Source organism: Vigna angularis, chromosome 1, assembly GCF_016808095.1.
Source record: "Vigna angularis cultivar LongXiaoDou No.4 chromosome 1, ASM1680809v1, whole genome shotgun sequence".
NCBI lineage: Eukaryota > Viridiplantae > Streptophyta > Magnoliopsida > Fabales > Fabaceae > Vigna > Vigna angularis.
This window is the reverse complement of record NC_068970.1, coordinates 24,065,286-24,092,732: the sequence shown is the minus strand read 5'-3', so window position 1 is coordinate 24,092,732 and position 27,447 is coordinate 24,065,286. Positions and strand designations below refer to the sequence as shown.

At 34.6% G+C, this 27,447-nt stretch overlaps 5 protein-coding genes across 6 annotated transcripts; 2 read left to right on the top strand and 3 right to left on the bottom strand.

The window, feature by feature from the left end:
* The first annotated feature begins 389 nt into the window (after positions 1-389).
* LOC108318698 (ABC transporter G family member 14) lies at positions 390-3,773 on the top strand. Its single transcript, XM_017556418.2, has 5 exons — positions 390-660; positions 786-1,578; positions 1,915-2,085; positions 2,198-2,385; positions 2,962-3,773. Exons 1-5 carry the CDS (start codon positions 511-513, stop codon positions 3,604-3,606), a joined length of 1,947 nt encoding a protein of 648 aa, XP_017411907.1. The 5' UTR covers positions 390-510; the 3' UTR covers positions 3,607-3,773.
* Positions 3,774-7,641: 3,868 nt separating this feature from the next.
* LOC128195499 (uncharacterized) lies at positions 7,642-13,182 on the bottom strand. Its single transcript, XM_052873380.1, has 6 exons — positions 12,854-13,182; positions 12,633-12,735; positions 8,299-8,403; positions 8,149-8,197; positions 7,973-8,068; positions 7,642-7,884 (listed from the first exon to the last, which is right to left on the bottom strand). The coding sequence occupies exons 3-6, from the start codon at positions 8,385-8,387 to the stop codon at positions 7,795-7,797; spliced, it is 324 nt and encodes a 107-aa protein (XP_052729340.1). The 5' UTR covers positions 8,388-8,403; positions 12,633-12,735; positions 12,854-13,182; the 3' UTR covers positions 7,642-7,794.
* Positions 8,410-9,184, bottom strand: LOC128195495 (uncharacterized). Its single transcript, XM_052873378.1, has 3 exons — positions 9,078-9,184; positions 8,732-8,991; positions 8,410-8,649 (listed from the first exon to the last, which is right to left on the bottom strand). The coding sequence occupies exons 1-3, from the start codon at positions 9,099-9,101 to the stop codon at positions 8,445-8,447; spliced, it is 489 nt and encodes a 162-aa protein (XP_052729338.1). The 5' UTR covers positions 9,102-9,184; the 3' UTR covers positions 8,410-8,444.
* A 3,091-nt stretch (positions 13,183-16,273) lies between the features above and the next one.
* On the top strand, positions 16,274-18,063 carry LOC108331551 (glycine-rich protein A3). Of its 2 annotated transcripts, XM_052879298.1 has the most exons (4): positions 16,323-16,453; positions 16,546-16,637; positions 16,724-16,994; positions 17,635-18,063. In XM_052879298.1, the coding sequence occupies exons 3-4, from the start codon at positions 16,742-16,744 to the stop codon at positions 17,919-17,921; spliced, it is 540 nt and encodes a 179-aa protein (XP_052735258.1). In that variant the 5' UTR covers positions 16,323-16,453; positions 16,546-16,637; positions 16,724-16,741; the 3' UTR covers positions 17,922-18,063. The 2 variants fall into 2 exon arrangements, with proteins under 2 accessions (XP_017421799.1, XP_052735258.1); XM_017566310.2 differs by lacking the exon at positions 16,546-16,637 and having other exon boundaries at positions 16,274-16,453.
* Positions 18,064-19,836: 1,773 nt separating this feature from the next.
* LOC108319658 (arabinosyltransferase XEG113) lies at positions 19,837-26,664 on the bottom strand. Its single transcript, XM_017551221.2, has 13 exons — positions 26,256-26,664; positions 25,558-25,854; positions 25,229-25,434; positions 24,728-24,833; positions 23,853-24,109; positions 23,548-23,683; positions 23,189-23,283; positions 23,051-23,104; positions 21,757-21,870; positions 20,943-21,041; positions 20,723-20,845; positions 20,454-20,540; positions 19,837-20,364 (listed from the first exon to the last, which is right to left on the bottom strand). The coding sequence occupies exons 1-13, from the start codon at positions 26,425-26,427 to the stop codon at positions 20,197-20,199; spliced, it is 1,914 nt and encodes a 637-aa protein (XP_017406710.1). The 5' UTR covers positions 26,428-26,664; the 3' UTR covers positions 19,837-20,196.
* Positions 26,665-27,447: the final 783 nt, after the last annotated feature.

Genomic DNA, 27,447 nt, shown 5'->3' with positions numbered 1-27,447 from the left:
TGGAGTATCTTGTGCCAAAGTGGTAGTTATAATAATACTCAGCGACTTGTCTTGGTTTCGGATCAGCTTCAGAAATATTTTGTGCACCCTTGCTCAGCAAGGAAAGGAAAGCAGATTAAAAGAATACTGTGATACGATGTAATAAAGGTGATGACTTGAGGAAAAACGTTTGGTTATCGGTACACACTCCCTCTCTTCAGAAAAGATAAAACGAGAAAAAGTTAACAAGACCGAGATCATAAGCAATGGTTCAGAATTCATAGTTTTTAGGTGTGAATTAATGGTTCTGTTGGAATAATTCTGAGATTAAATGATGGTGGACTCCACCTTTCATGCGAAAGTGCACAGTAACATCTTAGCTTCTGCTATATATATATATAGAGATGTGTTCTTCTCATCCACAACGGGAAGCAAAGTTAAAAGGAGCTTCTTGACTTCTCTCACACACACCTCAGTTGTGACTACTATCACCACCACCAAAACATTACAAACCTCTCGCTTTCATTAGCCATGACAGAAAACTGCATAGCACTCAAACCAGACCACAGCAACAGTCACCCTCAGGAAGGACCCCCCAAGATCACGACTCAGACTGTCCTTCCCATACAAACAAACGACCAATCTTTTCTTAAACTAGCTATGTACCCCATAACTTTGAAGGTCATTCCCTTGTCATTATTTTGTAGTATATTCCATTACATTGATTCTTCACCATCATATATTTCGTTCGTGTGGGGCATTATTATTTAACTTCTTTTTGGCATTTTCTCCGTTTCAATTTCCAGTTTGAAGAGTTGGTGTACAAAGTTAAACTGGAGCAGAAGGGTCTGTGTTGGGGGAGCACAAGGAGTTCCACAGAGAAGACCATACTGAAAGGAATCACTGGTATGGTTTGTCCGGGAGAAATAATGGCTATGTTGGGGCCATCTGGGAGTGGCAAAACCACACTTCTCACAGCCCTTGGAGGAAGGCTTAGTGGCAAACTATCTGGAAAGGTCACGTACAACAACCGGCCTTTTTCAGGAGCCATGAAAAGAAGAACAGGTTTTGTGGCTCAGGATGATGTGTTATACCCCCATCTCACTGTGACCGAAACACTACTCTTCACTGCACTTCTCAGGCTTCCCAACATCTTGACCAAGGAAGAAAAAGCTCAGCATGTAGAGCATGTAATCAGTGAGCTAGGACTGAGCAGGTGCAGGGGTAGCATGATTGGAGGCCCTCTATTCAGAGGGATATCAGGAGGGGAGAGAAAAAGGGTGAGCATAGGCCAGGAAATGTTAATCAATCCAAGCCTGTTGCTGCTGGATGAACCCACTTCTGGCTTGGACTCTACAACAGCACAAAGGATCATAACCACAATCAAACGCTTGGCTAGTGGAGGGAGAACTGTTGTCACCACCATTCATCAACCCTCTAGTCGCCTCTATCACATGTTTGATAAACTGGTCTTGCTCTCTGAAGGATGCCCCATCTATTATGGCCCCGCTTCAACTGCAATGGCCTACTTTTCTTCTGTTGGTTTTTCCACATCCATGATTGTCAATCCAGCTGACTTGTTGCTTGATCTTGCCAATGGTAATATTCTTTCTTTTTAATTCAATCCAATCACTGTTTTACATTTTATTGTGGATAAAATTATTAGTAGTAGTATTAGGAAGTCATGATTCCGTATAACTAAATTTTATATAGGTATATATTCCTGAAGATTTGAGTTTAAAGTGTGTCAAATGATAAGGCTTTGTTATTGTATTATGGAATCATGGTCCGGCCTACTGGAATTATATTTTTGCCCGAGATGAATTATGAGACCCCCACTTTCAACTATCTAAGTTTACTGAATTGACTTGTTTAAAAGAACCATATTTGTGTGTTGTTAAATACAGACAGAGTTTTGACAATGAGAAACTGCAGGAATTGCTCCGGACTCCTCCAAGCTTGCAACTGAACAAAGTGAAAGCCAGGAGGCAGAAAATAAGTTGGTTAGAGAAGCCTTAATCTCTGCTTATGAAAAAAATATAGCTACTAAGCTGAAAGAAGAATTATGCAGCTTGGAATGCGAAGTCTTTAGGAATGCTTCCACAAGTAAGTGTACTAACTTTTCAGTGAAAAACATTCAGAGGCATATGCTTCAAAAGTTACTTTGGTTAGATGAGTATTACAGGTCTGAAATAAATTTGTTGCTCAATTGATGCAGGAAATCACATAAAACCGGAGCGATGGTGCACAAGTTGGTGGCATCAGTTCAAAGTGCTGTTGCAAAGGGGGCTGAAGGAGAGAAGGTTTGAAGCCTTCAACAAGCTGAGAATTTTCCAAGTCATAAGTGTCGCTTTCCTTGGAGGACTTCTGTGGTGGCACACCCCAGAATCCCACATTGGAGACCGGGTAAGAGTTTTTTTAAGTTCAGTAACTTGATCATTATTGATCAGTAAGAACAGAACATCATCAACTAACCCAAGTGCTGTTAACGTATCATTGGCCCTTTACTTTCAGAGTAATCTTTCCTTTTCACATTCAGTAAACATTGTATTAATGTCCAAATCACATAATTTCAGACCTTCTTTCCTCTAACACCAATAATAAAATGTTTCTTCCCCTCAAGTTTAAAAAATGATTTTGAGTTCTTTTGTCTTTACGTTGACGTTTAGCATCAAATTTCATCACGTTTGTTGTTGGAAGAAAATTCTAACTCTGACGGAAGGGTAACATAAATATCTCAGCTACTTTATCTAACTTTTACCTTTCATTTATTTATTAAGAGAGCACACTTTCTTTTGGTTTTTATTGTTATCTAAAAGGGAATTGTTGTTAAAAAGAATCTTGTAATAAACAATATCTTTGAAGTTTTGATCTTTAATAATTGGGTCATTAGGAAGGTGGAATAAGACTATTGTTATTGAGCTGTTATAGTTGTTACCTAAAATCATTGGATCTGAAATGGAGGTGTATTTGAGAATGCAGATAGCCCTTCTGTTTTTCTTCTCTGTCTTCTGGGGATTCTACCCTCTCTACAATGCTGTTTTCACATTCCCACAAGAGAGAAGAATGCTGATCAAGGAACGTTCATCTGGGATGTACCGTCTCTCATCCTACTTTCTAGCCAGAACAGTAGGAGACTTGCCAATAGAGCTTGCACTTCCAACTGCATTTGTCTTCATAATCTATTGGATGGGAGGGCTTAATCCTCATCCACTGACCTTTCTCCTTTCCCTCCTAGTGGTCCTTTACAGTGTCCTTGTCTCTCAAAGCCTAGGCTTAGCACTTGGTGCCATTTTGATGGAGGTCAAACAGGCCACTACTTTAGCTTCTGTCACAACCCTTGTGTTCCTCATTGCCGGAGGGTACTATATACAGCAGATTCCTCCCTTCATAGAGTGGCTCAAGTACATAAGCTATAGCTACTACTGTTACAAGCTTCTTGTTGGTGTGCAGTACATGGATGATGATTATTATGAGTGCTCAAAAGGGGTCTTGTGCAAGGTTGGAGAATTTCCTCCAATAAAATCAGTGGGTTTGAACCACTTGTGGGTGGATGTGTCTATAATGGCCATGATGTTGGTAGGTTACAGACTAGTTGCTTATTTAGCACTGCAGAGAGTGAGGTAGAGTTAAAATTTGGCCGAGCTATTATTATACACATAACAACAGAACTTGGAAGAGTTTTGTCCTAATTCAACTAAGCCAGGAATAACACTAGAATATTGTACTTCTGATGGGACTTATGTAATGAAATTTTGATCAGCTTTTATGAATTGGAGTCTATTTTCTGTTCACCGATGGTGTAAAAGAATTAGAAAGTGAATGAATCAGAAATCATGATCAATAGGACTGTTATCTTACATGCCAAATTGAGATCAGATAACTACTTTAGAATAAAACTTAGTGCCTGAAAACAAGGGATAAGTCACAAGATAAGAGGCAAAAGATAAGAAGAACATATGCATTTAATCTGCAAGATAGGTCAAGGATTGCGACCAGACGCTAAGGTTCAGCAACTCAACTGTTGATCATTATTAGGCTTTTGAAACCAAATTGTTGTTTCATATTTTCCTGCATAAACTACAAGAGAGAATAATTATCAGCATAATATTTCTCCCCAAAAGGCACTAGTGACTTGACAAACACATATTTCTAATTTGTAATTTGTAATGGAACCAAAACCTTCAAACAGATCAGAACAATTTTCTGCTGAAGATTTCTGTGGTGAGAAAGTTGGAAGTATGAGTATAGCTACGAAAATTGAGGCAGCCAATCCAAATATGTGGAAATCATATGAAGATTTGGAGCATGATAATTTTTATGATTAAGCCTAGTTAATGCACATTATGAAAAGTCAAATTAAAATAATTGGTGATTGAGTCTGAAAGTGGGAGCATGACCACGTTTTAAGAATCTAAATACCCTAGCATAGTGCACTTTCCACTCTAATATCGTATTAATGTCCTTTTCTCACTATAATTAACAAAATATAATTAAAATGTTTTTTATTTGTAATTAATTTTCCTGTCACTTCAATATTTTGCCACGTGGACAATCACATTGATAAATCAAATATTTAGTCGGCAATAGCAATGTCATATTGAATAAAAAAAAGGTACAATCATTATATTTGGAAGTGTTTGTATAATACTCATAAACATTTGTTAATATAATTTAGTTAAAATGATAATATCATGAGTTAGTTTCTGCTCAAGTGTTATAAACAAAAAGTAGAAAAAATAATTTATTTATTTATCATCCATATAATCTACCTGTAAGTAAATCTATTCAATCTATTCATTATAAAATAAAATAAAAGAATGAGTTGATTAAATACATTCATTTGATTTCATGGATGATCAATGATCCCTTTGTTATTACTTATAATTTATTACGCTGTTTTATGAATACTTATAGAACCATTTTTCTTAATTAAGTATTTTTAAAATTTATCTTATAATTTTTTTCAATAATTTGTAAAGTATTTCAAAAAGTAAAATGACATGAAAAAAAAAGATTTATTTCAATAAAACATGAAACTTAATGTTAGGTAAAAGAATAATTCTTTCATATACGGTCTGCTAAGATTACTTCAAGAATAACTTTAAAATATTTCGTTACTTTTACCTTATATTTTGGTGTAATCTAACCACTACATGTGAATCATGTTATAGCTATATATATAAAGATAATTTCATTATTTTGTTTAAACAAATAAGATGTGTTAAGAAAGTTGGAAACATGATTATATCCACCAAAGTTGAAACCAACCAATCCAATGGAGAATAATGGATTGGAAGCTTAATTATTATTATGATGATTAAGCTTTGTTAATGCACATAATAAAAATTCAAACTCAAATAATTAGTGAATAAGTTGAAAAGTGGGTGGATGGCCAATATGTTATAAGAATCTAAGTACGGAAGAATAGTACATTTTCCACTATAAATTACTTTTCAAAGATATATAGTTCATTGTATTCATTTCTTTTTATTAAATTTATTTCCAAAAATTTAGTGTTAAAAATGGTTTTGAACTTTTGTCACATCAGTTCAAAAGGATTATAAGAGCTATTTGTTTTTATAGTTTTAGTTTCCTAATAAAGAATGGAAGTTATAATAGAGGCTAAAAATAAATTCTGTCAGATGTAATTTACTCAACCCGTAATAAAAAGTGTAAAAATGTAAAATTATATAACTCTCTTAGAAATGAAACATACATGAAAAAAAAATACTTTTTTAACCTTATAATTAATAAATAATAGAATACATATTTTTAATCAGTAATATAAATACATATTCTTAGTTTTATATTAATTAATTCCTGAAAATATGAAAAGAAAAACAATTGTCTTCACTTACCATCTTGATATCTTATCATTTTTTACTAAGAAAATTATCTAAATAAAAACAAACCATCTTTTAAAGTGGAGAGTATAAAAGATACAGTATTTTAATTTTATCACAATCCATACTGTCAGAAAAAAAAATTATCCTACGTGTTATCCACCAATGCACTGGAAAGAGGATAACAACAATTAAGACTGGATAAAACATTTTTATGAATTTGAAAGTACATTTTTTAATTTATTTTATATAAAATAAAGAATAAACTTTTGATTGGTTCCATTGTTAAAATGTTGGTTTAATGTCTCAAAATATTCCTATTTTCGTCCAGAATTTTAAATAGTATCTTTTCTTTTTTAGTTTGTCAAATTGATCAGACGGCGTTAAGTATTGTGTCACTTGATATGCTGACAATATTGTTTTAACACACGTATTGTTAAAAACTTGGGTGAATTTTATTATTTTAAATTTTGAATTAAAAAATAAAGTTAAAAGAGTGGAAATTCAATTACAGAAAAGACAAAGTTGGCAAAGTTGGAAATTCAACTACAGAAAGCTCCATCTCTTTGCAATTGCGATATGAAAATGAAATTGGAGAAATTTTGAGTTTTAGAATTCGTCACTCATCCACAAAATTATTCAAGTAGAAGACGACGAAAACGATGGAGAGCACCGTCACCTCCGCCTACAACTCCGTCACCTTCTTTAACGAGATTTATGCAATGAGACATTAAATCTAAAATGTTTCAACTGAAATTTGAAAGTAATACATATGTTAAGGTTCTTCCATTTGACTCTCGCAGCTCCATCTTTGCTCCTCCGTCCAAAATGAAGGTAAAAGAAAGCATAAAAGAACTTTTATATTCTTAGGAATGTTGACTTTTTGCTGTTCACTTTTAAAATGTCACACATACAAGAAAACTCATCATCTGCAATATCCATGTAGCATTTTTTTTCAGATACTTCCAAAGCTTATTCCTCAGGATTATTTTGCTTCCTTATAATACTCACAAGTTCTATTCAGGATTTTTTTAGAACTTAGAAAATTTACGAAGAAAATATCTCAGAACGAAACTAACGTATCCATCATCATCTCACTTAGATAATATCATATATGTTTTGGGATCTTTGATTCAAGTTTGTTGAGATATCATTATATTAGAATTTAAGATATTGATTGAAGTCTAAATAAACCATACCAATATTTCAACTCTAGATTCGTTGAAATAACATATTTAAGATTTAAGTCTAAAGTTTCGTTACAGTTTTATTTTTAAAAAGTATTACATTTTAGAAAAGCAAAAATGTATTCGTAAATTATGTTTGAAACTATTGGATCATGTTGTTGTAAAATAGTTTAAAGAAAGTCGTAGAATGTTCGTCATTTAGTTAAATAACAGAAAAAACTTATGAAATGTGGATGGAATGAGTGAAAGGACCACTAGTGCAGAAAAGGCTTTTTACGTCCGATATTTTGGCCTTTTGACGTCCGGCGTACGCCGGACGTCTATGCGGTAGACGTCCCTCAGACGTCCGTCCTGCCACGACGGACGTTTATACGAACGTCCGCTCTTCCTGAGGACGGACGTCTATGTGAACGTCCGCTGCATCAGGACGGACGTCCACATAAACGTCCGCTGCTGTCTGAAGACGGACGTCATCCTCGCTGAGTTATTTTGGTGTAGCGCTGGGGGTGGGACGTCCGTATGTGCACAGACGGACGTCTATAGACGTCCGACTGTACACTAACAGACGTCTAGTGGGCGTTTTTTTTTTAAAAATTTGTTTGTTTTCTCAATAGAACCACACCTGAAAAACAGAAAAATGTCCCAGAACAATTCTCCAATAACATAAATATGCGTTTTATATAAACAAAATTCTACTTAATGTTCAATCCACTACCAAACTATTAACATAAAAATAAAACTAAAACCAAACAATGTTCAATCAAGAAGAAATATAACTATTCCTAACTCCATCTTTGTAAAAGATAAGCGGTCCACTCCTGCCTTATCTGGTTAATTGTGTCCTCTGCAATAGGCGATGTAGTCTTGAAGCGCTGCAAAATTCAACAAAGATTCATTATTGTTTCATATATAGTTGAAGATGATTTTAATTTGTAATGTATTGAAGGTATACATCATTACCTCATTCCAGTCATCTGTAATGACAGCTCGAATGATGGTCTTAATCCAACACATCACATAGAAGCCACATTCCCATGAATCTACCTGCTGGTTACACTAAAATAACAAACTAAATAGTTAAAAATTTAGATCATTCAATAACATAAATGAATTAGAAACTATAAATGACTTACAACCTTTGGATACAAAATTTGAACCAATTGACCACGAGATTTACCAATAACTCTGTACAGATTGAAAACACAAAGTATAATTAATATGACTATTTTATCATAAAAGTTGAAGGTTAACATCAAATTGAAGTCATTTTTTGGAGAAACACTTACCCTTGAAGCATGGTTCTCAAGTCATTTTTCATCTTCCTGTGCAACGAACAAAACCATATAATTTTACATTGTTTGGGAATGATAACCATCAGCTGCCAGTGAGACCTATCACGAAGGACAAATAGTTATTCAACTAATTAAGGAAACTATAATAATAAACTGACCACATATAAAAACACGTACCCGTCAATGTATGGCACAAGGTATATGTCTCTTTTGGACTCATCCATCCATGTTTGCAAATAATGTTGTCTGTTTTGAAGTGTGTTACCAGACGGTTGAATGGTCTGAGGTTCAACAAATCCGTACATGGAAGACCGACCTTGGTCTACAACGATTGTGTCCATGTACCTAAAACAACAAAGTTAAGTCGTTAGAAACTATATAAGAATGTAAATAAAAGTAATATCAAAGACCAAATTGACTAACTTACATGCACCACAACTGAATGATGGAAATATTCAACATCCTGTCTCCCTCAATCACCTCCAATGCATCAGAAAATGTGATATAAACTGGCACATGTGGGGGAAGACCAAATACCCTCAAATCCCAGTATAGTTCTAATGATGCTTTCTTCAATCTGGGTAATTTTGTCACTAACTTTGATATAGGATCATCCTCTGCTTCAGCCATGTCATCATCTTCATGTATGACTGTATCATGAATTGGCTGCTTCTGAGGACGTGTGAACTGAAGATAAGAATTTACGTCAAAGCTTTATAAACAATTATATGAAGACAATTAACATAGAAATACTAAGGAAAAAGACATTATACCTGTGGAGTCGCGATGTGGGACATGATCAATGCTCTAGGCCAGGCAATAAATGTTCCTATGGCCTCCCCCACAAAGTTAATTTCTGGAGTGGGTACAGGCACCTGAGCCTGGGAATCCCGAACCTCGTCAATGGTCACACGCACGTGCTGGGGTAATATGGCAACACCATGAATGGTCTCCCCTCCCTCAAGCACTCGTCCGACAGCCACAATGCGTGGGGGATCCCCATCAACCAACAGCTCATATTGACCGCTATACTCATTGGGTTCTACAGCAGAGCATGATCCTCTAGTGCTGACACGAGGTGCTGTGGGAGTTTCATCGGCCCCCATGTGGCCTTGCGTCATGGAATGCAGCTTTTCTTCAAGCGCTCTTTGTATTTGTTTTTGTTCTTGTAGCTGCTCCATGAATCGTTGCTCCATTGATCTCATGCTTTGGTTGAGTCTTTCCTCCCACTGAAGATCCATCTGCCTCAGTGTCTCCTGACTCATTGATTGGGGGGTTTTCTGTGTAGGGCCAAAATAGTCACGAAGACCAATCGCCCCTGGAACTCCACGTACACGTCCTGGGTGCTCGGGCCTTCCAATGGCCGTTGTCAGAATGTCGTCCCTACCTTGGCCAACAAATGTCCCCTGAGTCTGCTGCTCAACCAACTCATCCTGCACATAAAAAAACCAAGTTACTTAGAAGACATGCTGTGATAGATACACAATCAAATAACTGCTTATAATTTGAACTTACAATTCTCTGTGAGATCAAGGCAGCTGAGGAAGATGTCATGTTCCCATCAGATTTAGTCCGAGCAGCCTTCCACAGCTCGTACCTAGCAGGTGCAGGTGCTAGGTCAGGCGACTCAAGTCCCAAGGCATCGGCTCTAGACTTTCTCAGTTTCTTCTCCAGTTTTGCATATCCACCTCGTGATAACAAGTGGGGTGTGTCGTTTAGCCTTTGTCTTTCTTGGGCGGCTAACCTTTTATGCTGTGAAACCATGTATATAAGTAAGTCTAAAATCATAAAAACTCAATGAAAGATGATCTTAAGAAACGTACCTTCCATTCTTCAGTCTCTCTAGATGCACGAAACTGCATCCAATCCTCCTCTGTGAAGGTATAATGCTGAGATGGATTTTCATGTTGTCTATCTCCAAAGACATATAGTCGTGTCAGCCTTGTCTTGAAATCCTTAAATCTTATCGCTATATGCGATAACACTTTCTTTCTGATTTGCAATGTGTTTGGAATATCAAAATGTTGCTGTTTAAAACAAAAAACTTGTTACCAAGAGAAAAGTTAACAGATAAGTATATCACAAATTGCATGAAGTCTAAACATACCAGAACATCTTGCCATAAGAGGTTCTTGTCGACCTCTGGGACGTCATCCCAACATGCATGAAGGATAGAGACATGACTTTTTGCTAACTTGCCCAGATAACTCCTAAACCTATCAGCATTTGGCCCTGATGGATGACCTGATCTGGGGTCAATGTCAACATGCCTCCTCTGACCATCCACGCGTCCGGATGTCACATCTGCCACTCGGGTGACGCCTCGTCCACGTCTGCTCTTTCCCGATCCTGAGTCTGAGGCCGACATACCTGAACCAACGAGGAAGAAATTTTCGATGTCTTGTATATACTGTCTTCTGACCATGCTTCAACTGAAGGTAACTAGTGTTTTCTTCACATATGGGACATGCAAAATGACCTTTAACACTATAACCGCTCAAGTTTCCATATGCTGGGAAATCATTTATAGTGCAAAACAACATTGCACGCAAACGGAACTGTTCCTGAACATGTGAATCAAACACGTCGATGCCTTCTTCCCACAACAATTTCAAATCATCAATTAAAGGTGCTAAGTAAACATCAATGTCATTTCCAGGTTGTCTAGGACCCGATATCATCATGGTCAACATCACATATTTTCTCTTCATGCACAACGAAGGAGAAAGATTGTAAATCATCAACATAACTGGCCACGAACTGTGTTTGCTACTTAAGTTTCCATAAGGATTCATACCATCAGTTGCAAGTGCAAGCCTTAAGTTTCTTGGATCTGCACCAAATTCAGGGAATTTGTCATCAATCTTTTTCCATTGTGGAGAATCAGCAGGGTGTCGAAGAAGATTATCGCACTTTCTTTCGTCAGAGTGCCATTTAAGGTTCTTTGCATCTTCTTTAACAGAGAACATACGTTTGAACCTAGGTATTATAGGCAAATACCACATCACCTTACCAGGTGCACCATCATTACCTTCATTACCAGTGACTCTGTCAGATTTCTTTTTAAAACGGGATAAACCACATGTTGGACAATAGTTTAACGAAGCAAACTCCTTTGTGTACAAAACACAATCATTAGGACAAGCATGTATCTTTTGATATTCAAGACCCATTGGACATAAAATTTTTTTGGCCTCGTAATTACGAATAGGTAGAGTATTATTTTCTGGAAGCATCTCCTTCAACAACTCCAACAACTCGGTGAAACTTTTATCGGTCCATCCATTCCTTGCTTTTAAACTAAACAACTTTAAAGTTGAAGACAAGCGTGTAAAGTTTGAGCATCCTGGGAACAACGGTTGCTCTGAATCATTAATAAGAGTATCATACAAATTAGCCCTTCCAAAATTATCTTCACCGACATCACGTATCATGTCCTCTAAATGGTCACTCATCCATTCTTCCACATAATTTGTTCCTCGTGACGTGGTAGGCTGCTCAAGTACTTCTCCATGCCAAGTCCAAACGGTATAAGTCCTCATTATGCCGTACATGAATAGATGGTCACGCACATTGCCTAAGTCTTGGCGTATTTGATTAAGACAACGCACACAAGGACAAAAATATGTCTCGTTGACAGACTTAGCATTTTGTTCAACGTATTGCAAGAACTGCGAAACACCCTTGTCATATTCTTCACTCATGCGACGTTCGTTCATCCATCTTCGATCCATACTATGTTCGTAAAATCATCAGTTCAAGTGTTTTAACTCTCACAAGGTTAGGCCCTACCCATTCAAAAAAATTAATTTTCATAATTTGCTCAGCCACGTGCATTGAAGTCTACGTCATAAAATTGATACAATTTCGGCAGCATTTCGCATTGGTCTCCAAAATACACGAAATGAGAGTAGTCAACGATGACCACAATCAAATATGCATCCGGAGAACAACACAAGTACTGAACCGAAATTTCATCAATCTTATCCTTAAACTCCAGTTGTCATGGTATTGCAAATTATGAAAATTAATTTTCTCAAACTGTCAAATCGGACAATTCAAAATTTAACACAAACGATTAAAAGATTAATCGTTTGTCTTAAATTTCAAACGGGAACTAAGTGTCACTCAATGTATGGCAATAACTAATACACAATAACACATACATGCATACACAAAATTTAACAGTCAAAAACATCCATACACTAATACACATTTCGCATTAATCGTTTAACACAATAACATAACTAATACACATTATAGTAAAAAACGTCCATACACAAAATCCACATACATGCATACACAAAATTTTCAACCAACAAGCTAACCTGAAAAGTAGATTCCAAATGAGAAGGAGGGAAGTGGAGGAGTAAACGGCCTAACACGCAGTCCAAAAAGAGTCAAGGAAGTCGCCCAAGAACACGCAAGAATCTGCAAAAAAACGGACCCAAAACAATTTTTAATCGGTTCAAATCAAAGACATTTCATCACAGAGCAATGTAATCGGATTAAATGTAATTTTAAACGGTCCAAAAGTGAGAAAACCAACCTCGAATATCAATGGCGCAGCAGCAGAGTCGCGAACGGCGGGGAAGAAGACGAACAGTGAATGGTCTCGGTTCGCGCTTCCCATTTTAATGATCATAGACGTCCGTCCCACGTGGGCCGGACGTCTATAATATTATAGACGTCCGGCCCACCACTAATATGACGTTGTAATGAATTTAAAATTGAATTTCGCGGGGCTTTACACGTCCGTTAAGATGGCGCTGACGTCTATAATTTTATCAACGTCCGTCCCAAGACGGACGTCTATAATTCTGATGAAAACCTAAACGATTCAACTACCCATGTCAGTCCTCTGAACGTCCGTTCTGAGGGGCGCGGACGTCTAAAATATTATAGACGTCCGCGCCCCTCAGAACGGACGTTCAGAGGACTGACAGAGTGGCTGGGGTAATAATTACTTAAAGTCCGCTAAACGTCCGTTCTGGGGGGCGCGGACGTCTATAATATTATAGCCGTCCGCGCCCCTCAAAACGGACGTGTATAATGTGATAAACGTCCAGCTCGACCCAGGACGGACGTTCAGAGATTGACAACGGCAGCCTCTAAAACGTCCGTCCCCCCTATGACCGACGTGTATAATGTGATAAACGTCCAGCTCGACCCAGGACGGACGTTCAGAGATTGACAACGCCAGCCTTTAAAACGTCCGTCGACGTCTATAATGTTATAAACGTCCAGCTCGACCCAGGACGGACGTTCAGAGATTGACAACGCCAGCCTTTAAAACGTCCGTCCCTGTGACAGACGTCTATAATGTTATAAACGTCCAGCTCGACCCAGGACGGACGTTCAGAGATTGACAACGCCAGCCTTTAAAACGTTCGTCCCTGTGACGGACGTCTATAATGTTATAAACGTCCAGCTCGACCCAGGACGGACGTTCAGAGATTGACAACGCCAGCCTTTAAAACGTCCGTCCCTGTGACGGACGTCTATAATGTTATAAACGTCCAGCTCGACCTAGGACGGACGTCTATAGTTCCACTTATTTACTATTATGCCACCGGTCAATTATATACGTTGGGGATTCGTTGGACGAACGTCTATTCGGGGACGTGAAAAACCGTTTCTGCACTAGTGGACATACAACCTCCCATCCCAACCATAAGACGAATGGACAGTGACTGAAAAGATAAATAACCAAAAACCGAAATAATTAGGAACCAGATGCCATGAATGTTGGCAGAAAATGTTGGTGGGAATTTAGTTCATAGGTTGTCGAACACATGAAAGCAAAGAAGAAAGCATTGAATAATTTGGGATGGTTTGAGAGGGACCTGAATGGGAGGAGTTTGATGTATGTGAGTCTGGGACTGAATGTTAATGATGTTACGCATTCGTACGAATGAACCTCTTCAGAAATAATTGACATATAGTTACTCAGAGGGGCGTATATAGTATGATCGGTGTTCTAATCCATCAAAACAAATAATTATATTCTTTTCACAAATTCCTAACACCTACACCACTCCTCGAGATCTCACTCTCTATCTTTTTTACACCTTTTTATAAATTCATTTCAAATAATAACCTCATCAACAATTTTCTGAATTAGTTTAGAAGTTTTATTTTACTAATAATTAAAAAAAAAATGTGTACGTAAGATTGCTCGCCAGTATCTTTTTATTTAACTAGAAAGGAAATATTATTTTCAATGATCGAACAAAAATATGTATACTTTTAGTTTAATGATTAAACTATGAAATGAATTTTTAATTTTAATGTAAAACATATTAAAAATCTCGACTAAAAATAAAATTAATTTAGTATATATTTATGTATGTTTTTTTTTAATTGGTATATTTTAATAAAATATATCAAGTTTTATTTAGTAAAAAAATTCTCATTCATAAAAAAAGACATATTTTAAATACATGGATATTTTAATTTAAACAAATAAATGAATAAGTGAGAAATATGAATTATGGTTAGATTTCTGATTTTTTTTTTAATTTATATTAAAAATAAAAATTATTAAAATATTTTTGTTTTTTTTGTCGTTTAAAATTTGATACACTTTATTCTAACGAGACTTGTATTTCTAAGACATATCATTTGATCGAACTATTCATTAATGTCTAATCTCATACATAAAATATATATCTTGATGTAAGGGGATATATTGAAAATCTTAATCAACTAAAAATAAAACCAATTTAAAGTATCTATATAGGTGCAAACCTCATCTACCACTTATTATCAAACTATTTAGTAATGTTTAATCTACACATACGAGAGATATATATCCTAAAGTAAGGAGAGTGAGTTGGAAGTCCAAATTTAAAGTTTACTTTCTTTTAACAAAAATACATTTTAATATTTGTCATGTATAGATTACTTTGAACTTATGCTTTTTTTTTTCTCGCTTCACAATTGTACAATGCCTCACTCGGAGGGATATAACTTGGTTTTTTATTTCATCTTTTTAATTTGAAAGGTATTCACAGCTTTTATATCAAATCTTCTTTCAACTTGAAAACATAGTTTCTTTCAATTTTCTTCAATATAGATATTTCGAACCATGTGGTTTTTGGACCTTTATATTGAACATTCGCTACTTTTGAATTTTTATCTCAAATTGAGTTATGCAAACTTGAATGTCACTAACTAAATATAATTTCTTTAAACATCTGACTATTTATTCTAACGTATTAACATACATAGTTCTTATACTTCACTTGTGATGACCTATATCAATATGCTCGGATAATTTCCCACAAAGACTCAGTATAATTTTTGTTCCTTATATATTTTATTAAGTTCATAACTTTAGCTTCTCATTGTTTTTCCACAATTTTATCCCTTAATTTTTTTAATTATCGGTAATTTTGTTTCTTAATTTTCTTCTCACAATTTTAGTATCTCAATTTTAAATTATTTAAAATTCAATTCAATATTTTTAACTTTATCTACTCTCTCTCTCTCTCTCTCTCTCTCTCTCTCTCTCTCTCTATATATATATATATATATATATATATATGATATTTAAATAAAAGCTATATAAATATAATATGGTGTATCTCTTAGCCGCGATAAAAAAAATTGACGTATCTCTTAATTTATTATAGTTGTGACCTTAGCTACATTTGATCAAATCAAATTATTGAAGTTTTCTGGCCAACAACAATATATATATATTTTTTTGTACTTCTTTATCTTAATCAGAAACAGTCCATGAAAGTAAAAGAAACTGCGTGGTGGTAGGAAAATATATATATATCTAATTATTATTCTGCATATAACATCTTCAAATGAAAATTAATTGTTATTTTCTTAAGATCTAAGGCAGGCTCCAAGTTTGAAGAAGAAAAAATGAAAAATATCTGCGAAGCAACCGAGAAGATAAAAACATAATACCTTGAGCATTTAGGGTCTTCCACGTGGCATTCCGCACTGATGACAATATCCCTGTTAACGACGCGTGAGAAAACGTTACGCGTTTTTCGGTTCCCCTTTGGCTAAGCATTCGATTGTCAATACAAAAGGCACTACTAGTACAAGATCCCCAATTTCTCACATTTTTCATCCATTTCCGTAGATATTTCTCAACTACTGCATCGTATTCTGCAAATTCAAAGAGGTGAGTTTCCTAATTGTTCACAATCATCAATTTTCAATTCTGAAATCCTTGAATTATGTTAAGGTGATGATATGTAGTCCTCTACTTCTCAGTGTTTTCATGTTTGATCACTTCAATCACTGATGCTGACCAACACAATTTTCATCATTGATATTCATCCAAGTTTTTGAAACTTTAGTGCTGGGTGGTTTGGATTGGAGATTCCGATTTTGTGTTTCTTTGATTTGACCTGACTTTGTTGGCATGATTTCTAATCATCATCATCATCAGGGTCTTGGATTCTCAAAGATGGGAGGTGGCAAGGACAAGCATGATGAATCTGACAAAGGAATTTTTTCAAACCTTGTTCATGGGGTAGCTAATGCATCACATGGTGGACATGGATACCCACCAGGGGCTTACCCACCCCCACCTGGGGCATACCCTCCACATCAAGGGTACCCTCCACAACAAGGCTATCCTCCAGCAGGGTACCCTCCTGGTGCCTACCCTCCTGCTGGTTACCCACCAGCTGGTTATCCTGCTTCGTCACATGCTCCAGGTACACTGCCTTTTCTATTATTGTTTTTTCTTTATCACGTCTTTAACCTGCTCATCATTATTTATTACAATGTCTTTGTAAAACTTGTGATGATGCCTACACAGAAGTAGTGTCTTTTAGAGTAACATATTCCACCCTCAAATATGAATGTTCTACCATGTTTTAAGTGAAAAAGTAAGGATATACTTACTTTCTGTCTTCTAAATTGCATATTCCACCATCAAATATACTTACTATCGATTTTTAATCCAAGAGTCACCTAAATTTAACTTACTTTAAATGAAGGGTAGATTACATTCTTTTTTCTTACTTTGATATATCTTCTCTACAACAAAAGAGACATATCCATACAAAGTTACTGATTGTTAGGCTAAGAAGCAAACTCATGGGTTGAGAAATACTTAGTTTTGTCGTTTAATTAAAGTGTGAGTGTCTTCTTGTTTGGATTTTAAACACTAATTGAGAAACTTTTTTATTTAATGTATGGTTTGGCTGTTTATTACTGTATTTCAAGCTTTTTGAAGTTATCTTCAATTGTAATTTGATTACTGCATTGGCTATTGGAGAAGTTTTGTGCTGGTTGAGACCATTTTTTCTGTCCTTGGAAGTTTTCAATGAACTTGTGTATTTATGTGAGCAGGGCAGCATGGGCACGGGCATGGCGGTATGGGAGCAATGCTTGCTGGGGGTGTTGCCGCTGCTGGTGCTGCCTACGGTGCTCACCATGTCTCTCATGGTTCTCATGGCTCTCATGGTCACTATGCACATGGTGCTCACATGCCCCACGGGAAGTTCAAGCAGCATGGACATGGCAAGTTCAAGCAGCATGGACATGGCAAGTTCAAGCATGGAAAACATGGTAAGTTCAAGCATGGAAAGCATGGAAAGTTTGGAAAGCATGGTGGTGGGTTCAAGAAGTGGAAGTGAGGATTGTATATGCTAAACCAGGACTCTAGAATGCTGCTCTGTGTAGAGCTTTTTGCTTTTGCTTTATAATAAACCATACTTTGATGATGTAATCAATCAATCTACGAAACTATGATGATACCTGCTTTCTTGTTTTCTTTTCTTTTTTACTCTTATTAATACTTTTGGCATTTTATGACTTAATTGGCTTATATTGTGTAAGAGTTTTGGATTTGACGTTAACAATTTAAATGCTGTGATGGACCTTAGGTGTTAATCAATTAACATAGTTTAGATGGGTTAATTTTTGTATTTCTAAGTAAAATATGAAATTGATCAAACAAACAATTGAATTAAAGATATTTTATAGATTTAGGTAAATTAAAAATTAATTGTCAGATTTCCATCGTTGATTAAGAGCACGGAATTTAAAATATAAAGAAACATAACTTTAAAAATTAGTGGAGTGGAATAATATAATTTATGTATTTCCCTAAAAGGAGTATAATTTATCCTACTTACCAGATTTTTCAAGCTAAAGGTGACATCTAAATACTTGAGAAAATCAAGTGACTTTTTTATCTTAATCTTTTATTATTATTACATAAGAGCTTTCAAGATTTAGTCCCGTCGCTTTTAAATAGAAAATGTCTCCGCCGCGCGTACTTAACTGATTAATATTTTTACAAAATAAAAAATAAAAATTTAAATGTCCGTAGCACAATAATATTAGTATTTGTTTCAAATAATAATAAAAAATATTTAAATAGAATTCAAACTAAATATATTTTTTAAAAACTTAAAATTAATCATGTTAATTAGAGAAATATTTTATTAATCATGTTCAATAAAATGAATTTTATTGCTCACTAAACAATATATTTTTAAATTGTGTCACGACAATAGTCACACTACAAAAACAGATAACAAGTATTAAGTGTATTTTTTATACGTTTTTTTGTGTGTAAAATTTTAACAAGTATTAAGAACAATTTACAATAAATAATGTAAATAAAATAAAAGAGAGTGAAAGATGCCAAAAAAATCCGTATTCGCATATATCTAAGAATAGAATAAAATCCGTGTGTACCTGTGAATATTTACTATCCTCGGATTGTGGATAGCGGGTTTTATAATATCTGCTTATAAACGAGTCGGGTGTAGATATTATACTATTTATATCCATCGATATCCGTTATCTACAAAAAATAAAAATTTAATTTATATTTTATCAACTTAAATTTAATTAAAATTAACATTATTTCATAAATTAATTTATAAAATTAAATATAATTAAAATTAAATTTTAATTTATATTTAATTTAATATATATTATATTTTTTGTAATTTTATTTAAATTTTATTATAATATTTTATAAAAATATATCTTTTTAAATATTTGTGGTATCTGCGAGTATCACGGATATCCGTGGGTTTTAAAATATCCGCGGATATCAGTGTGGATAGTGGATCGAGTAGCGGGTGAATTTTCTTTTGTTGGGTCAAGTTGCAGGTAGACACTATCCATATTCGATCTGACCCGTTGTCATCTCTAGCGAAAACAGGAGAAAAGAGTTGTTTGTGTATTTTATACATTATATACTGTTCGTAAATATTATTAAGTTATAAATCATTTGCAATCAAGTTAATAAAAAAGAAAGAATGTTGTAAATTTCTTACTTTTGCTTCTATTGGCACCTCCCGTAGAGACCATTTGAAGATATGATAAAAGTATATTTTTTCCATAACGTTTTTCAATTCTTCCACTATCTGATAAAAGTTGTCGCAGAAAGAAAAATACATAGACAAATTAATGCCTAGTCTGTTCTGTTCAATGACAGGAGAATACGAATTAACAAAAACAAAATTACTAAGCACTGTTCATTGGACAGCAGAAAAACAAACATTACTTATTTCAGTTCAGAATAAAATAATGTAGAAAAGAACAACAACAATACAATTGAATGTCTCCAGTATTTAATTACAGCCAATACAATGATAACAACAAGAACATCACAGACCAAAATGTGAAAGCCTCTGAGAAATTTATGGGCCTCCATTTCTCCAGGTGCAATATTAGTATCATTGTACAAACCAAAAAAATTCTTAAATGTTACAAGAACCAATTGTCTAGTTTCTGAATATCTTACATCCTCAGTATGGATACAGATTCCTCACTTGTATGCATTCTATCTTGGTTTTCACAATTAGCTGGAAACTAAATCTCCTTTGGATTTATGTCTCTTATTTCCCCCATCCATTGTAGTGGCATAATAAACATAACCATATGTTAATCTTACCAAGGGGGATGATCATCCTGGGAAGTTTGAGGAGGAATTGCTTTCCATCCTGGTTTCTCATCCCAGTACATATCATAATATATGTGGCCAAGGCTTTGATCTGGCACACAGCACCATATGCCCACATACCGCTTAACACGATTTCTGAATTTATCTTCCCTTTCCTGGAAAATCAATGCATGGTATCAGTTTTGTTACTTTGGGTTAACTCAAAAAAGTAAAACTTCAAGTGGAAAAAGAAAAATTTCCTCGCCTTGTCAGTGAAACCTTGGAAAGCATCTTGAACTGAAGAGAACTTGATCACTTTTATATCCTTGAATGATGAGAATACTTTCATAAACTGTAAGTGCATGTAGAAACAACCGTGTTAAATGGATAGATATGATAATATGACATGATCATTTGGACATTCTATATAATCATATCAGTGTAGTTTATGGGGTTGATTTAGAAAAATGTTAACATAAGTGGGTATTAAATGGATAGATGTGATAAAAGATATAATGACATATAATCAGATACCGTTTCTTCATTGCTGTGCTTTGGAAATTTAAGTATTCCCCCTACACTGGTGGTATCATTTGAGACATCACAGCCTTCGGTTCCTTCTTTACAGAGCTGAACATCAAGCCATGACTTTTCTACCTGAACTCAAGAAGCAAGGTAAATAAGTTTAAACAAAGTGACATAGATCAAGGAACAAGAATCATGGCTTAAAATGGATGTAATTGACTTTTATTACCTCTGATGGCAGAGAGGGGTTATCAAGTATTGAGTACTCTCTAAAATCTATTTGAGGACCAAACTCTTCTTCAGAGAGCTTTTTCAGCATGACATTGACCTACAGTAGAATGCATTTACATAGCAGCATTAGGAAGTAACGTATAAAATGTTCTACTCCCACCAGAGAGGCTATTCGCGTTTATTCAATATCATACAGCAGACACTGACACTAATTATAATATCTCTGTCAATTGAATTTCAATTAATTTTAGGTTCAACTATTCTTCTTAAGTTACTTCCTGTGCGATTTGAGGGCTACTTTCAAAACATTACTAGATGGAAAATAACAAAAAAACTTTTGCACAGATATTAAATGAAATACTAGTTTGAACTTCAATCATTATCTTTCACTTCCACCTGTGTTTATGTTTCTTATATTTTTAATTACTACAGCTGCAACTATGACAATCTTCAATTATCTCTCATTGACCAGCAGATCAACAGAACAGTCCATAAACCCTATGAAATTTTTACCTTTCTATTTGTGTTTTGTTGATGAAGTCTATTGGTGGTACCAATTATCCCCATTTCCCAACGGTTTGAGGCCTCAATAATAAGAAACATATTGCTCATTGTGTACAACATTCACAGCTGAAGAAAGTATAGTCACTTATGCCATAGACCTTTCTAATTTACTTTAAATGATACTATTAAAATTTGTAAAACCATTGCTCTGAGGACCCAAATGTATTTAGATGATTTTAATCTTCCAGTTCCAAATCCATTTGACAATTGAACAATAAAATAATAAGGAATCACTTAACAGTAAATACCTCAAATACATGGTCCAAAGGACAGAGAAAAGGTTGTCTAGTCATGGACCCTTCCAATATACCAGGATGGCCATACCATAGCCGATCAATCCTGCACCATAGTGGAGGCATCACCTAAACAAAAAGAATCTAATTTAAGATACAAATATAGAATTTATCAAGTAAAAATAGCAACAAAAAATGAAACCATCGATTATAAAAACTAAGAATACCCACAGTAGCTAATTCACCTTAGCCAGGTGCATATTTCAATTAAAACAGTCTTATCAGAAAACATTTTCAACCAAAACTGAAATGCAAAACCAGTTATATAAACCATGCAACATGTTAGCTCATAGTGTAATGTATTTCAATATTATATTTTGGATAGCAGCTTTTCCAGGAATGTTACTAATTAGAAGGGGGAGAGAAGAATCCAGTAACAGAATGATGCTAGCAGTTATTTTCCACTCACTGAATAATTGGAAAGAAAAATATCAACAAACGGAAAGGAAAAGCACCTAGGAATCATGGAAAAGATATGATATTAAATGCTGTAATAATAGTTATAAATTATACTCACGACTTTACCAATAATGGCAATAAGAATCGAGCACCTTCAACTCAATCAAAGTATGACAAAATACAGTTATAATCTAAGTTGAAGACTAGATTTTGGCAAAATGCTATCAGCATCTTTGTTTATAATTTTTCAATTAACATTTGAGAGCAATAATCAGAGAATGTAACTCCCTAGGATAGAGATGAGATACCAAACAAGCCTGCCTTCTTAGCTATCCTAAACACAATTCCCCATGAATACAAACAATTTTCCAGAATCTAGAACAGTATAACATGAATACCTATGCAAAAATATAATGGGACATGTAGGACACTAAGTAGAAACTAGTGCTCATCACAATAATGATTGTATGTGAAATGAATGTACGCTTTCAATATGCAACACATCTTAAATTTGTGGAAGTATACAACATAAATCTGATTTACACGTTTTTTGTTTATATTAAACAACAACAATCTTATCGCACTAGGTGAGGTTAGTTACATAAATCACATGATGCCACACTTTTGGTCTATATTAAGCAAATAACGAAATTACACTGCCCAGCATATTAAAGTAACAAACTATTTCTTTAGTCTAATATAAACAAGATTCTTTTGGACTGTAAAACATATTTATTAAGAACTAGCCCAAAAAAACAGAGTGTAGTCCATCTTTCATCTAAATGTTAGTGGTTTATAACTTAATAGGATTCATAAAGAAGTGTGTAGGAACCCAAAAATTAGTTCTTACCAGTGTTCTGTTCAAAAGGGAAGCAATTGCAAGTGCTGTCCTAATCTGTTTAATCTGGAAAAATAATGTGCAACACATATTAAAACACAAATAATTTGCTTAACTGTAGAAAACATGTTCAGGTGGATACATACATACTTGGTAATTGACAAGAGTAAAATGTGATTCGACATTATGCTCCCCACTTAGCATCAAGCGTTTTGGAATATAAGGCTTAAATGACAAGAACCCCCCTGCAAAAGTTCTTCAAAAATTATGTTGCAGTAATTTCATGAAACAGAGTTGACTAATCAATCAGAAGGGGAAACTGTAACAATTCCTTCATATGTCAAAGCATAACACTTTCCAAATTCAGCATCATAGTATGATGCTAACTTAAAGGCAGATAGAGTAGAGACAAATAGTGAAATGAGTATATTTTACACAAGTGCATTCAAAAAATATTATTTAAGTGAACGTCTGCATGCAAAATGGAATGAGGAACAACAACTAATCACCAGGAGGATTATAGTATTCTGGTGGATCAAGGAAGAGCATGGCTTCTCGTAGACGATGGCGCTTTCCTTCAGTTCCACCATATTGAAATGTTGTGTGCACTGCATATGGCTCCAACCTTAGTTGCTGGTACATAGCCTGTAACCGTGATATGTAAATTAAATAGAAAGGTATACAAATTTGTCTCTAGTCCTATCTAGACTCCTCAATGTATTTAGTTGTGAAGATGAAAACAACGCTATACCACATAAAAAATCAGAACTAAGAACTTCAAACAGTTGAAAATTGTTAGCATAACAAACCCTACCTGGACAAAATATGTATGTCCACTACAGAAGATACTCGCAGGCAAAATCCCCATCTTCAGTTTTCCATCAAAAACAAAAACAAGTCTACTTTCATCCTCAACAGATGGACCTAACTGTTTGTGAAGAATATCATTAAACCCATTCTGATCCCATATCTTGTCATCAGCTAGAAGCATTTCCTTCCATTGCTTTGCCAATTTTTTGGCAGACTCTGTTGGTCTCCAATGGAAAATTCCAATGTTGTAGGCACCACTAACTATTAAAAGTGATAAAAATATCATCAACACAGTCAAAATAACAAGTGAAACATGTATAATACATGAGAGATAGAGAATAGCAATAAGTAAGGGCAAAGGATCGGTTACACTGATTCTAAAACAACATAACCAGGGAGAGAAAAACTTGCTTCAAACTATGCAATTTAATTTTATAAGTTGGTTAAGAGGAAGAACATGTTACACAACGTGAGCTTCCATCAAAATGATTTTATCTTTATGAACAGGAAAGACCAATAACAATAACAAGGGGAAAGAATCCATGTTGTGACTTGTCAATAGTTGTGTTAAATTCAATTTGCTTACTTCAAATCTAAAGCCATGCCAAACTTATGAAAAACAAGGCACTCTAATGTCTAAAGTGATGCCTCAGAACTGTTTTTATTGAAATAAAAGGTGACTATCAATCAAAAAAGAATAATTTGTATGTCTATAGATGCCATTTTACTGGCAAATGCTTGGTTACATGATCAATACAACAAAAACAATAAAGCATTATCCACCAGGTGAGGTCGGCAATATAGAGCACACGACACCATTAAACATAGTTAGAAACAACATAACTACAGTAGAAATAATGGCAGTAAGTTAATATTCACCTTCTTGCCAAACTTCCAAACTATCATCAACAACTGTTGGTATAACTTGATCACTTGAAGTCAAAATGTCTGCTTCTGGATAACGAGCAAGATATGGAAGTGGGTTCTGTTTAACAATAACACAATTGAACATACGTAATGGGAATAAATTACAACAATCACATCATTGGCTTGGAGATATTGTAAAAGATGATTGTGCTTAATGAATCTAAAAGGTTATAAGAAAACATAATAATTACATGGAAAAATAGAGGTAGATGGTAAAAGCAAATGATGCTATGGGAATTATTGAATTTAAATACCGTAAGCCAGCTCCACAAGAAACTGAACAAAATCTCTGATAACTATATTTCATTCACTATGGAGAATGAAAGTGTCATAAATAATAGAAATTTACGGCTTATCTTGGATCATTAATCAAAATCTAAGCTAGAATATGAACCATTATTATAATTAAAACAAATTGACTCATGAAAGAATATATATAAAAATGAATGTCACCTTCAACCAAACCATGTCAGTATCACACATCAACAGCTCGAATCCAAAAGGAAGAATTGAGTCGATCAGAATAACTTTTTCTCTCCCCATTTTGTGAAATGTTGGAGACCCCCATCCAACATCTACTGTGCTCATATGGCTGCCCATGTCAAAAACCGGTATCCCTTTCCAATACAGTGCCTCCAATAATTTGGTATCCATTGCACCTAAGCAGCAGGTTTCAAAACTCAAACAATCAATGGTACAAAATAGTGGAAATGCGTTTGTATCAAGACATCACCAGTGCATTTACAAGACAGAAAAAACAAGGCTTAAACATAGCTGCTCACCAACAAGAAAATTAGAAACTTCCAGATTTCTCAATTGTTTAACCCACGTCAGAATAAAATCCATGAACGCGTAGTTTCCAAAGGTCACAATTACCACATTATCTTTCACCCTTTGCTGAACCAGCGCCTTCGTCAGCCGGAAATCTGACAATGGTGGCATCCTTTTATTGGTCGGTGGAATATCCCATATAGACCTTGGCCTTTCATTTTGTGCCCCTGAGAAAGGCGTGGGCACAATAGGCACCGTAGCTGACCGAGAAACATTTTGTGTTTGATCCGTAACACGAGTATCCTCACCTGCAAAGCCATTATCAACTAGGTTTCAATTTATCTAGCACACACATATAATAGAAGAAATCACGGCTTTAAATACATAAAACGTGTCCTACACAGGCACTACCATTAAACTGCCAATAGAATTCACATCTCACATAACCAAAACATGTATCTCAACTTTACTATTCTAACAGGAATTATGTACTTCCAGAAGAACAAGCTTAGATTTAAGGATTTATCTGATGCTCCAAAACCCAAACACATTCTAACATCCCACCACCACTACCTTTCTCTACTGTAACATAAAAATGTAAATATCATATCTAAGCAATAACAGCGATTATAGTTTAAATGAGCATTTGAAAATGAAACTAAAACTAGTGTAGAACAAGAAAAGGCGTGATTTTTACGGAAACACATACTCGAAATTGAAGAGAGCCATGCAGAAGATTGAGCAGCAGATGGGTTGCTGGAGTATATAGAAGAGAAGACGTAGAAGGAGGAAACCACGATGCCAACGATGACAACAGTGTAGATCGTGAGGAACAGAGGCTTCGAATTGGCCACTTCTTCACACCCTTTTCTCCACGCCATCTTTACCAATAAATTTTTCACAAATCAGCAACATAACATCGCCATCTTTCCCTTCGTCAGAACAAGAAGTAGAAGGTGCTGGTGAAATAGAAACGGATTAAAAATCAAATTTTTATTCTCGTTGGGATAGTGAGAGGGAAGAAAGAACGTTGTTTGTTTGGTTCAGAATGCCACTTCCAAATTCTGTGAATGAGTAATGGTCAACTCATTCTGCTAATCTATTCAACATGACAGCATTTCTTTTGTTTTGTTATTTTGTAGTTGTCTCTACGTGATCCAAATACCAAACTTCTTTAATTACTCTATAATTACATGAATTTTGATTTTGGATCTGTTGACTTTTTTCCCTTTTTTATCATAGCTTTTGATCCCTCTCTTTCAGAAAATCATAAAGGGGATTTAAGAAGAATTTTAACAGAAATTTCTAATTTCAAGATTGAAGTTTTGATTTAAGGCCGTTTGCATTAGTATCACCTTAGTACTTTATTTAACATTTTAAAAAAAAATTATTTATTTAATCCTATAATTATTTATGTTTTTATATCGAAAATTTGTATTTTAATCCTTATATTAAAAAACTATAAATTACAGTCGTCCATATTTTTTAGATTAAATGTTACTTTTAATTTTGTATGTTTTTGTGATTTTACTTTCCAACATTTTAGATTTTAAAAGCCTTAATATAATATTTTATCTTTAAAAGATGCTAACTTCTTTTTTTTAAACAGAATATTAAATAAATTTAGAGAGTTTATTTGTCTATTAGTTAACCTAATTAAAATGTTTAATTCAAAAGTACTAACATAAACATTTTTAAAACATAAATAAGGATACTTTTAAACAAACAATTATCTAAAGTTAATGCAAATTAGATAACAAGTTGAGTTGGTATTTTAGTTTACTAATTAGTTTTTGTTCATCTCATTTGATTTACAAAGTTGGTAAGTTAGAGGTGGAACCAACTTATTTATCAACTATTTCTTTTAAAATTAAAAGTTAAATTTTTATTATATTATTTGA